At 35.0% G+C, this 14,165-nt stretch overlaps 1 protein-coding gene across 10 annotated transcripts in view; it reads left to right on the forward strand.

Annotated features, from left to right (window-relative positions):
* ITGB8 (integrin subunit beta 8) overlaps positions 1-14,165 on the forward strand; it is a 79,492-nt gene that overhangs the window by 49,085 nt on the left and 16,242 nt on the right. For all 10 annotated transcript variants that reach the window (XM_041727403.1, XM_041727405.1, XM_041727400.1 and 7 more), the window contains 2 exons: positions 7,369-7,464; positions 10,284-10,373. In XM_041727403.1, the coding sequence (XP_041583337.1) occupies positions 7,369-7,464; positions 10,284-10,373 (186 nt within the window). The remainder of the gene's footprint in view (positions 1-7,368; positions 7,465-10,283; positions 10,374-14,165) is intronic.

Consider the following 14,165-nt stretch of genomic DNA (forward strand, 5'->3'; position numbering starts at 1 on the left):
AATAATGTTATACTCTTCATTAAATTACATTTTCCACTGCTTGTTCTCTAAATTCCAGAATGAAAACTTGAGTAGTAGTGTGTTTTATAATTTCTCTAGTAATAATGGCAGCTTAAAATATGGCATTCTTTCTAAAATAGTAGCTATTAGTATAAAAAACATTAATAGTGTAGAAGAAGGTTATTAATACTGAGGGTCTGGGATTTCAACCTGTCTCCCCACTCAGCTTCTCCAGGGTGATTCCCACCCTTACTCAGAGCCTTCCTTACAGCATTCACCCCATCCTTGGTGGAGGCCAAGAATAATATGAAGGTCTCTAGTAACAGTGAAAGGGAGCCAAAGAGCAAATATTTGGAAGAGCACTGGTCATTAAATGAATCCTTATTAATGGATTTTCAAAAGTTGCTGTGACTCTGTTCTGGATGGAAACATGCAAATAGGCAAAACCCTACCATCTTCCTAAACATATTGGGTAGCTTAGGTTTGATGTTTCTTTTTTGACTCAGCCTTTCTTTGTGCCTCATCCTATTATGTTCAGGAATTCTTCACCCCTCCTAACATACAACTCCTCAGAATTACCTTACTGCTGGCTTCATAGTTCATTCCCTCCCCTGCAGCTCATTTGGATATACTAGGGGCTGAACAGGTCACTGCCTTAGAGGACGGAAGCTGAACTGCAGAAAAGTTAGTTAGGCATTACTAAAGAGTTTTGCTTCCTTATGGTTAAAAGCAGTCAATATTCTGCTTGTGTGTGACTGCTCACGTAACTATATTTAACATGTTTAAGAAGCTGCCTTTCTAAGTTTGGTTGCCTTTTTTTTTTTTTTTTTTCTTGAGAGAGTGAGCCAGCTTGAGGTAGGTAGGGGGAGAAGGAGTGGGAGAGAGAGAATCTTAAGAAGGCTCCATGCTCAATGTGAAGCCCAAGGCAGGGCTTGATCTCACAACCCTGAAATCATGACCTGAGATGAAATCAAGGGGTGGACATTCAAGTGGCAGAGCTATGTAGGAGCTCCTAGGAAGCCTTCTTTCTTACCATGTATCTGAACTACTTGCAATTATATGCAGTTTTTCCAGAACCGCAGAAAAGGAGCCTGAGAAGATACTTGACTGAATAATTTAATCCGTAACACTGCTGAGTTAACAAAAGTTAAAGTTATTATATTTATTTGTGTTCCTTTTTTTATGAAAGGGCTATTTCTGACATTTTCAAATATCTGCAAGGCTCATTTATAATGAATGCTGTTATCAGACAGCATTCCATGTAAGGAGACAATTTTAATCTTTCAGGAAAGAGCCCTGTTAACCATTTCTGCTGCTAAGAAATAACTTATAAATAACTTCATAAAGTGTTAAATATCTTTTTCTGCTTCTCACCTTCTTAATCTCAGATACATATTAATAAAAGTGTTAATTCACTGAGCATTTATTTTGCACTAGCACAGTGCTGACCATATTGTTTACATTAACTCATTCAGTCTTCACCACAACCCATGTTATAAATAAGGTGAAACTTAGAGACCTTAGATTGATTTATACCAGGCCACCAACATACTATAAATATCAGTCAAGATCCATACCTAACCTATCTAATACCAGAAGCTATGACTGTGCTGGCTGCTTCCATTTATTACCACTGACCCTGAACTAGATGATCTGCTGGACCCTCCACATACTTTAGCTCATTAAATCTACCTATCAGCTTGACAGGGTTGGTATCATCATACCGATCCAGGATGAAGTAGTGAGGGAGGGTAAACATCTTGCCCAGGATACTTGATTCTTAGAGCTCCAGCTTGCCCCCTACACTACAGTCTTCATACTGAGTACTGGCTGCTTTTCAGAAAACCAGTGAATGCAAGTGACACTGACAGCAAGCTAAATTGAGTCATTTAAAAAAATAGTTTTAAACATATTCGACTCTGAAGTCTTCCCCAAATAATCATTATTCTAAATGTTTTGAACATTTAGGGATCCCTGGGTGGCGCAGCGGTTTGGCGCCTGCCTTTGGCCCAGGGCGCGATCCTGGAGACCCGGGATCGAATCCCACATCAGGCTCCCGGTGCATGGAGCCTGCTTCTCCCTCCGCCTGTGTCTCTGCCTCTCTCTCTCTCTCTGTGACTATCATAAATAAATAAAAAATTTAAAAAAAATAAATGTTTTGAACATTTAAAAATGTACTTCTCAAGCCCAAATTTATACAGTAGTCCTAATTTTGCACGATACTGAATTCTATATCTAATGAAAAACAAATCTAGAATAACCCCCTCAATCTACTACCTTTTGCACAGACTGAGGCTTAACAGCACAACAGCTATTTATTTATTTATTTACTTACTTACTTACTTATTTATTTAACAACAGCTATTTAAAGTCAAATGGCAAGGACATCTAAACCAAAATCATCCTGTTAAGGGAATTAGTACTTATTGAGTCTCATGGAAAGTACTGATTTGTAATTATGAGAATAATAATGATAACAGTAATTCTAATATGGCTAAACTAAAGCATGTAATAATACTTTTCACATATTTCTTATTTTTTTCTCTGCTTAACACTACATGAAACCATAACTTCTAAAATTAATTAGAGATAAGACCAGTTTAGACAAATGTCTTTCACTAAGCACCTCTGGGTTTTATGAACATGCACAATCAGGAAAGTAAAGGAGATGTCACCTAGGCAGAATGTATCTAGAAAGTTTTAAATAATATTTTAAGTCCAGCTGCAGTTTTTAAAAATATTATTACAACACTAAACATTAGCAAAATGTCCGATTTTAGCTTACTGCTGTCTTAACTGTTTAAAACTATAAATGCCATAAGAACAATAATGACTTCAATAATAACTTTAGACCTAATTTGAAGATTTCTCATGCTCAAAGAAAAATAGCCAGGGAATGATCCCTGCAAACAATATTTAGTTTATTTTTTCTTTTAAGTTGAAAGCAAAAGTTGCACACAGAAACACCTGGGCTAGGCTTACAGTAGCCTGGCACTGCTTATATAAGGACTCTGAAAATGAGCTCTGAAAAAAATAATGGTTTGCAAAAGTGACACTATAAAAACCAAATGTGGTGAAAATATTTATGAAATAGAATGTTCCTATTAAATGACATGTTTCAGCTCAATCATATTTAAGCAGAAAACTTTTTATAACCACTTTAATTGAAAAACTTACAAAACTTAGTAGTCTGTCCTCCTCCATCAGCAACTGGGATATCACTGATTACAATGATACTGTGTTTGGCCCCACAAATTCAAACACTTGAGGGGCCAGGTACCAAGGTATAACAAATAAAGCATATCCAAGTGGAGCCCAACATCTAGCCTTTGGTAATGGCCTCCAAATGTCTTTCACTAAGCAGTATTTTCTTGAAAGCTGTCTTTTGTTAAGTTTTATGGTATTTGCCCATTACATTATATAACAACACCCAACATCACAGTGAGGTATAGATATTGCTATTACCTCCATTTTATGAATGAGAAAATGGGGACACTAAAGGGGGCAGGAACTGGTCTGTGGTCACACAGCCCTGCATAGTGGTGCCTATGGTAAATACCAAGCAGTGTGACATCAGGACATGAGCCCCACTCACCATAATCTGGATGTAATAACTATAGAATGGTAAGTGAAAGCCTTTATACATGTTAACTCATTTAGTCTCCACCATAACTTTGAGAGGTAGGTAGTAGTATTTATACCTGTTTTATACATATGACAACTGGATCACAGAAAGGCTACAACAATTACCCAGTGTCACATAGCTAGTAATTGCAGAACCAGGAATTAAAGCCCAGGAGGTCTGTTTCCAGAGCCCCTGCTCTTGGTATGGTTCTTAACTGGAGTGATTTTGCCCGCCCCTCAATCCCAAAGGACATGTCAATCTCCAGAGACATTCTGGTTGTTACAAACAACTGTGGAAGGCAGGAGATACTGGCACCTAGTAGTAGAGGCCAGGGACGTTGCTAAATATCCTACAGAACACAGGACAAGAACAGTGCACCACAACACAGAATACTCTAGTGCCACTCATGAGAAACCCTAGTCTATGTGATTACTACTGCGCAATTATAAAAATAGAAAATATGCTATTACACAGATAGATGATTTGACAACACAGAATTTAGAGTCTTCATCTTAAATGTGTTTCTACTAGCAGATTGCTTTCATGTTATTTGTCTTTCTTCTAAAAAGTGAACTGTAAAAAAAAATAATCCAGATAATTGAGTACTTTATTTAATAAGACATTGAGGGTTTTTTTTCATCTTATGATGATATTCAATGCTATAAATTCTCTATTAGCTTATAAAATTTTTTTACTATGAGGTTCAGTTTTATGAAGAGAATTTTAAACACTTTTTTTGTCACTATCTATGCACATTATTAAAATTTTCCCATACACCTCTACACGATTATCTCTTTAACTGGAGTTGCTCCCTGTGAATCTTTCTTACCTCCTCTTCCCTTCTGACATTTAGAAGTTATTTCCCACAAATCACAGTGAAGGTGCTGGTGAAGAAGAAAAATGTGAAAGGAATCCTTTTGCCCTTAAATACTTAGCAGCTGTCTTGGCACATTGCTTTCCCTTCTCCCTTTTGCCCCTGAAATGCCTGTTATCTCTATTAATTATTTTTAGAGTTTAGAGAAACAATATGTGATGGGTTAGACAGGGGGGAGTTAGAGATGTGAAGCAGTGACGTCACCAGAATAGGACAGCTGGCCTAGAGGGAGTGTTCTGCTAGTGAAATACAAGACATAAAAGATAAAATATTTAAAAGATAATATGCAAAAAAATAAATAAATAAAATAAAAAAAAATAAAATAAAAATAAAAAATAAATAAAAGATAATATGCTTCATGGAGGAAAGGGGAAGGGGCTTCAAAAATGGCCATTAATCCACAGTTCTCCTGTCAACAGTGGTTTACTAAAACATCTGCTAAACATTTGTAATTTTAACCAATCTGCCTCAAAGTAGCTGGAATTTTCCCTTAAAACCGATTTCTTTCTAGGGTTCAAAAAATGTGTTCTTTTAAACTTAAAAATCGAACTGACCTTCTTAATGAGCTTCTGACCAAACTAGAACTTTTTAGATTTAAATTTTGTGTACTTTTCCATCAATGTGACTTCCTGTTTTTGAAAGGGAGAAAGAGATTAAGAAGGCTCCCAAAACTGCTTACATTTTGGGATGTTCTTTAAATATTGATTTTATGTGACTTAAGTATAAACTAGTTAAAAAAACATATGGATTAAATTTTCCTTAAATTATGAATGGTCTTTAAAACTAAGGGGGAATGCTTGGCAAACTGTGATTATTTTTTGTCAAAGCAAAAATATTTCAAAAGTAGTTGTTGCCATTAAAAAAATATCTCAATACAACTAGATTTACCCCTCCTTGATTTGTTCTCTTTAACTTACTAACATTATGGAAACTGTCATAAATCTATTTTAAGAGTATACATAGTATTAGGAGTAAGGCATAAGAATTTATCTGGCAGAATTTATGTTTTGGGAATTGTTTTTCTATTTAAAGTTACATTCTTAAGAATTGCTTTGGGCAGAATTTTTCCTATGCAAATCTATTACTTCTTTAACCTCTTCATAAATTAGTTTCATATCACATTTTAATGCAGTTCATAAAAATTTGATTTTTTCTACCTCAACAATAACAGATTATATAGAAATAAAACATATTTGTTATGGTTATTATCTTAGTCCATTCAGGCTACTGTAACAAAACACCTCACAGTTCTAGAGGTTGTAAACTCTAAGGTCAAAGCACTGGCAGATTCAGGATCTGGTGAGAGCCTCCTTTCTAGTTCATACATGACACCTTCTAGCAGTAATATTTCCACCACCTCACGTGATAGAAACAGCAAGGTGGCTTTCTCCACTGGACCTCATTTTATAAGGACACTAATCCCATTCATGAGGACTCCACCTTCATGATCTAATCATCTCCCAAAGGCCCACTTTGAAGGTTAGGATTTCAATGTATGAATTTGGAGAGGAGGACACAAACAGATCCTAGTAGTTACTCATGTTAGCAATAGCATTTTTAAACACAAAGCTGTATCTTATATCTATGTATGTAAGTTTAATACGTGGGTCTCAGAGTTTAGGTTATAAGGGAAACTAGTCAAATTAGCTCTTTTACTAAGTTCACATAGTTTGCCCAAATACAGAAATGTTCATCAAAATGGTTTAGCAACATTTCCCCTAACACAATTAGCACTGGAGGGTGAAAGGAGGAATAAAAACTACATAGTAATTTGAACTTGAATCACATGGTACTAATTAGGCTCAGTCACATGATCCTCATTTGCAACTTGCAACCAATGGACAGGTGAGGACCACTCCAGGTGAATTATGACATCATCCCTCTGAGAAGTGTCTAGTTATGAAGTTGTTATTTGAAATCATCACTTTAATTTCTGGAAGAGCACTTATGAAAAGAAAAAAATATCAAGTACTATGTCTAACTATATAACTTTATTTTATTTTTTTTATAACTTTAGATATCATTCCATAATTGGCAGCTTTCTCATATTTACTAAATTGTATACCCTTCCTCTACTCTTCCCCAGCTTTCTCGGTAATCCAGAGTGTCACAGTTGGCTCTGCATAAGATCTATTTATCAAAGTAAAGCAGATTTATAATATGTCACATAGCCAAAAGGTTAAGTATACTAATAAGTTGAGAGATCTGTATACATTTTGTATAAGCTGTTGGAAATAAAAATCATGATAATTGCTATTAGTTTTGAGCACTTACTATATATAAGAAGCTGCACTAAATAGATCACATACAATTGGCATCTTTTTAATCTTGCAAAAACCATTAACATGTTACACAGGATGGACCTGAGGTAGAATTTTTGTCATAAAGTGACAACCTGGGATTTGAATATCAGGTTTTCTGCTTTTAAATAAAGTTTATTCTATATCATGTTATATATAGAATATATATTTCTGTTTATACATGCATATATTTGCATTTCAACACTTGTTACTGAATTTCAGAATATGAATGTCACTAATGTGTCTATTTCTGATAGCACATTATCTTTCAGGGTATACCACTGTGAGGCCAATGTTAATCTAAACAGGTGCTGAACATCCTTGGCACAATGTTGGTTCAGCCCTCTTCATTTTTCTGAGTTACAGATTTTTATGGGAGGTGGAAATATCCTTATGATGCTGATCTTATTTTTTTAAGGAATTTAAATGCCTGCAATAAAACCATAATCCTTCCCAACACAATGCATTTTTATGTCAGTCGTATGATTTTCCTCATAATAGATGTTTGGGTACTTGTGGGATTGAGCTATTAAGTTTCACTCCCTTCTTTTCTTCATTTTCCTTTGTAGGAACATCCCTCACTAGGCCAACTTTCTGAAAAGTTAATAGACAACAACATTAATGTCATCTTTGCAGTTCAAGGAAAACAGTTTCACTGGTATAAGGTATGTTAATTCCCAAAATACAAAAATTAAAATTGGTAGTTGAAATTAGAATACTTATATACCCAGGTAAGGACTCTAAAGTTATTGTACTTTGTACAATCTGAATTTAATAATGTATTAACTAATGTTATACCACACATTATCCTAAAAATTAGGATTTATATATAAATTCTATGTATGTAACACTTAGAACCAAGTGTAGGGATTGATACTTAGTGTAGTACTGATTGTGACAATAATGAAGACTTCTACCAGGTTACATTCTGATGATTGAATGTGACTTTTTTTAGATCGCATTCCAACTACACCTTTTATGTCTGGACTCTTGCTTCTATTCCGGTCCATAGGAATATTCTTTTAATAGGTTAGAGGTTGAGGAATATCAGTTTAGTTTTCAATAGTAACGATAGACCAAGATTTGATCTAGGTCATCCAATAAAGGAACAGAAGGAGCCATCAAAGTGGCTGACCCAGACAGAGCTCGCCTACCTAAGAATAATGTTGGTTTTGTCCATAATCCTTCAGGCTGGATGAGACCCGCAGCCATGTCACTCTGGCAGCATCATGGGATCCACCCCCCAATAAAAAACTGCTTCTGTGACCCTGCTGTTACTTTCTTTTCACAGTCTTTTAGGTTCCTTTTTCCAGGAAACTCTTTTCTTCATTTTCATGAAGTTTGTATAGCCTAATTTTCATTGCACATGTCTATTCATTGGATCTCCACTGCCTGTGTGGTATCTACTTCTTTCCACTCTCACTGTCCTTTACTTCTTTTGATACTTCAGAGAAACTATATTTTCTTTTGGCTTCAACAAATTCTTGAATCTATTTAAATTAGCCACAAAAGCTGGTGTTCCCTCCACCAACTTCCCCAATACCTTACTACTGTATATCTCATCTGAAAGCATTACTTTAATCACGCTACTTCTTCTGTTAGAAATCTACAACGAAACTTTAATCCCAAATTGATATACCATGGAACCCCTTTTTAATGTAACAACCATTAATATTCACAGAAGTAGGGCTGGAGCCCAAATTAAATGCCCAAACTACTTTATTAACAAAGTAACAGATTCCACTTATTGAATACTTACTATCATCAGGCACGGAGTTTATTAACATTAACTCATGTAATACTCATAACAATGAGGAAGTATAATTAACTTAAAGCCCATTTTAAAGATAAGGAAACACATTAACGGAGGTTATATACTTATCCAAACTTTCCTGACAGCTTCAGTCCTGTGCTCTTAACCTCTCAACTTAATAGTTGAATTTCAGGAATGCAAACTGATGCAACCAATCTAGAAAATAGTATGGAGGTTCCTCAGAAAGTTAGTAATAGAGTTACTCTAGGAATTGCACTACGATGTATTTATCCGAATGATACAAAAGTACAGATTTGAAGGGGTACATGCACCCTGATGTTTATAGCAGCATTATCAACAATAGCCAATCTATGGAAAAGAGCCTAAATGTCCATCAACTGGTAAATGGATAAAGAAGAGTGGTACACACACACACACACACACACACACACACACACTGGAACATTACCCATCAAAAGGGATGGAGTCTTGCCATTTGCAATGCCATGGATAGAGCTAGAGTGTATTATACTAAATGAGATAAATCAGTCAGAGAAAGACAAATACCATATTATTTCACTCATATGTGTAATTTAAAAAACAAAACAGATGAACATATGGGGGTAAGGAGAGAAAAAAGGAGAGAGGGAAACAAACCATAAAAGACTCTTAAAGATAGAGAACAAACAGAGGGTTGATGTAGGGAAGTGAGTGGGGAATGGGCTACATGGGTGTTGGGTATTAGGAGGGCACTTGATATGATGAGCACTGGGAAGTGTATGTAAGCAATGAATCACTAAATTCTATTCCTGAAACCTTTATTGCACTATATGATAACTAACTAGAATTTTTTAAAAGTTGAGAAGAAAAAAAAAAGAGAATGAGATTATAAATTAAAAAAAAATTATAGAGAAAAAATAGTTGAATTTCAAATTATTGTGCAGTTTTTTACTGCTTTAGCTTTGTTCTTCTCTGCTATGTGTTACTTCAGTCAGACTGGTTTCTTCTGTTTTCTTTATCTAGAACTCAGGTAAACCTATAACCCTACGCTAATTCTCATTTTCTCACTAGGAATACCTAGAGTTTTCTTCGTAATTATAAGTACCATCCATCAAGAAAACCCACTCCATGAAACTTGCACTTGCAAAAAATGATTTTTTATGCTCCAGTCTGGGCCAACATATCTTAAAGGTCACTCCGTGGAACAGTAGCTCTGTTAAATATTTATATGTGGTACATGAGAAAAGGGTTTTGTAATTTTAAAATGTTAGAAATTCTGCAACAAATTATTATTGCTGCTAAATTATTTAAAACTTGCAGGACTTCTCTGAACCCTTACTTTGCAAGTGTGCATTTTGAGTATCTACTTGTAAGAAACCATATGCAAAACTTTCCAGACTTATTTGCCCTCAGAAACCTTTTGATAACTACGTCCCACAGAATATGCAAGATACTTTGGGAAATGCTGGTCTGTACTCTGATTGGGTTTTTAGGTCAATATGTAATTTGTGCATACATACATGCTCATGCACATATAAATACACTCCCATTTCAGGTGTATGTGTTCTGGCTGCCCTACTTGGTTGCTTATATTTTTCTTGTATCTTATATTTTATCATTCATGTAATGGCTCACCTTCCACTAATAACTACAAGAATTTTTAATATTTGTTAATTGCTGAACCACTGTATACTACTGTCATTAAGTAAATATTGTTTGTATATTTTCTAGGATCTTCTACCCCTCTTGCCTGGCACCATCGCTGGTGAAATAGAATCAAAGGCTGCAAACTTAAATAATTTGGTAATAGATGCCTATCAGGTATGTATACATTACACATAATTTTTTCACAGAAGGGACACCTGGGTAGTTCAGCGGTTGGGTGTCTGCCTTCAGCCCAGGTTGTGATACAGGATCTGGGACTGAGTCCCGAATTGGGTTCCCTGTGAGAAGCCTGCTTCTCCTTCTGCCTATGTCTATGCTTCTCTCTCTCTCTCTGTCTGTGTCTCTCATGAATAAATAAATAAATAATTTTTTTTTTCACAAAAATTTTTAACCCCAATTTCTATGGCAGGATACAAATTAGTGTCCTGTCATCTGGAGAGGAATGTTGGGCAGAAAGTTAGGTTAAAAACTAGAAACCTGAATTTAGCCCTGGTCTACCACTAACTAACCATGTAACCTTGGGAAAGTCACCTCAGCTTTCTGTACCTCACTGTCTCATTGACAGTAAACTCATGTTGAGCCAGAGGCTATCTGAATTTCCTTCCAAATCAAATGTTCAGTAAGTCACTAAATCATGGCTAAAGAATATACTTTTTTATCAGAAATGTCACAATTTCCTATGTCATAAAGATAAATCTACACTAAAGCATCAAACTTTCAGGGAAAATGAACTGCCTGGGATATATAGATTACTGAGACAACTGTGTTGGGGTCTCTTTGATCAATCACTTGATTGTTTAACCAGTAATTTTAGCAGTTTTATCAAACTAGTTTGCTTAAAAGAATCACCTGGAGGGCAGCCCTGGTGGCTCAGTGGTTTAGCACCGCCTTCAGTCCAGGTCGTCGTTCTGGAGACCTGGGATCGAGTCCTGGGATCGAGTCCCACGTCGGGCTCTTGGCGTGGAGCCTGCTTCTCCCTCTGCCTGTGTCTCTGCGTCTCTCTCTCTCTCTCTCAAATTAATGGATAAATAAAAAAATCTTTAAAAAAAAAAAAGAATTACCTGAAGAGGTGTACTATTTTGTTGAATTGACAGCTGTATACTATCCCCAGTCCGCGAAGAGAGACAAATACAAAGATTTAGAGAAACATCTGCTCATTAGTATAGGTCAAACCTGGATAGAATAATCCCTGTTAAAATGTTGTAACAATTGTGATTGTTACTTTATATCACTGAGAACCAGTTAGTTTCTATATATGACCTCATTTAATCCATACAAGGGATCCATAAGGGAGATGTTAGTCTTCCATTCTTTGCTCAAAGAAGATAAGCAAGGTAACAAAAGGTGAAACAAGCAGCAGAATCAGGATCAGAACCCAGGACATTCTTAACTCTAGGCCCCAGGTGCTTCCTTCTGTGTGATAATACCTGTTCCTGTTTTTCTTTTCTTTCTTTTCTTTTTTTTTCTTTTTTCTTTTTTCTCTTTTCTTTCTTTCTTTCTTTTTCTTTCTTTCTTCTTTCTTCTCTCTTTCTTTCTTTCTCTTTTCTTCTCTTTTTTTACATAGTATCAAAGATATGCTTTATTCTACCGGGAACTTATGGACCACTGATAAAGCCTCACTTCCCAAATTCTGATTCTCTTCTTGACACAGTAGAGATGAATAGTGTAAATAGTAGCCCAAGCATTGTGAGAAACCTCAGATTTCTCTTCTCATTTTCTCCCTGCAGCTTCTGCCTTCTACTTGAGCACAAAAGGGAATGTCAGGAAGTAGACATGGGATAGTAAATGAAGGACTTGTTTAAACTTTATTCTTTTAAAAGAAAATAAATCTTGACTTTTGTTTTGTTTGCCAAGGAATTGTTCTATATCTGAAAACTACATTGGATGAAATAAAGAACAACAGCTTTGTTTTTATTTCTCACTGTTACAAAAGAACATTAGGACTGGGGGAGCTTCTTATCAAGGAAGATCAAATGTGTACAGTTCATTCCCATCTGTAGTTTGTTCCCAGGAATAATCAAAATAAGGGAATGTACAGTGTTAGAAATAACCCTAGTTTTTATAGTATGAACCCAGTTGTTACTCCAAACAATATAAATTGACAAACTTGCCTGTGTGTCAGACTATACCAATGGAAAGGGAACATCAGTATTTGGCTCTTGTTCTTTATTTTCCCAGGATAAGCATCCAATGCCTTAGCTAACTGTAGTTCTGATTAACCTTAAACAATGGGGAAAATACTATATAAATCCAGTTAAGACTTAGCCTGGCTAACTAATCTCCTTAAGCTGAGATTCTGTTATTATTTTACATATATGTATATTTTCAGAATTATTCTGAAATTTTTTTTTGTCTTCACAGTCCAACAGAAGTAATTCACAATTCATTGGAAGAAAAGAATAAACATATTTCATCCTAATTTTTTATTTTTTGCATTTCCTTTTTAAGAATTTTATAAAATTACACACAAATTTAGTGTATGCTGAATTTACTGCATTTTATTTTTTATCCTTTACATTCCACTACTACTAGAATTAAAATTAAATAAAAATCATGACTACAATAATAAGCTGAAATTAAGAAATGAAAAATAAATTATATTGAATACAAACAATTATATATATAAAAAAATTCTTCCTCTTTACCTGTTAGATATTAAAAAGGAAACTGAATATTATGTTTGGGGCCTAATTTCTAAATCTCAAAACTGGGCAAAATTTTAGATATTTGTCTTTGCACTCTGCTTAAGCAAAAAACATTAGTGTAACAAGATTAACTTTTTAAGAGAAAGGACTTCAGAAGGGCGAACTGAGAACACTTATTGTATTAGGAATTTCCTTCTGACCCTATCAATACCATTTACATACCATTAGAAATAACTGTTGGGGGATCCCTGGGTGGTGCAGCGGTTTGGCGCCTGCCTTTGGCCCAGGGCGCGATCCTGGAGACCCGGGATCGAATCCCACATCGGGCTCCCAGTGCATGGAGCCTGCTTCTCCCTCTGCCTATGTCTCTGCCTCTCTGTCTCTATGAATAAATAAATAAATAAATAAATCTTAAAAAAAAAAAAAAAAAAAAAGAAATAACTGTTGGTTTGCTGAGAATGTTGAATTAAGTGATTACAATGGATGTACTCTCTGCGAGATTTAAAAATGTGGCTAACACAGTCTTATCTAATCCAAATAAAATTTACTGATTTGAAGAAGTATGTTGTTTTAGATTTACCACCATGGTCAGTTATTAGTCTGTAAAGCACACATCTCTTTATCTATTATACAGTTGAAGATGAAAATTTACTCAAGTAAAAAATTAGAAGTCATTAGAAAAAAATTTTTCTTTATATTCACTCTTTCCTTATGTATATACTTCATCTTTCCTCTTTCCTTTTGTTTACAAGTTAAGGATTTTTGCATGTGGTAGACTCTGTTTTATGAGATGAAATACACACAGATCTTCAGTATATATTTAATGTAGCTGGGGATTTTGGAACCAGAGATTGTGCTAGAAATTTGTGTGTGTTTGATACATGATAAGCATTACATAGATATTTTTTGAGTAACTGTATAAATGAGTGAATAAATGAGTGAATGGTTTTCTGTCTAGTAAGTGGTCCCATTTCAGTATTAAGGATTAGAACAAATTTGGTTGATACAATCAAGCCCCAGGGACTTGACAGAAATCCTAGGCCATGCTTAGAAAATTTATAGGACCATAGCAGGCAGGTAATTCTTATACTTATGGTATAGAAATGCCCTCCCCAAAATTTACCTTTCAATTCCATATCAATAAGGTATTTTCATGATAGCCTAAAGTGTTTGAAATGGAAATGTTTATTTAATAGCTATAAATGTCAGAAATGTGTTTCCAGATTTTAAGCAGTTAAGATTTACCCTTTGACAGTATAGGTGTTCTCAATGTTTTAAATTTTATAACAAAATATAAATACTG

The sequence above is a fragment of the Vulpes lagopus genome, chromosome 13 (assembly GCF_018345385.1).
Source record: "Vulpes lagopus strain Blue_001 chromosome 13, ASM1834538v1, whole genome shotgun sequence".
NCBI lineage: Eukaryota > Metazoa > Chordata > Mammalia > Carnivora > Canidae > Vulpes > Vulpes lagopus.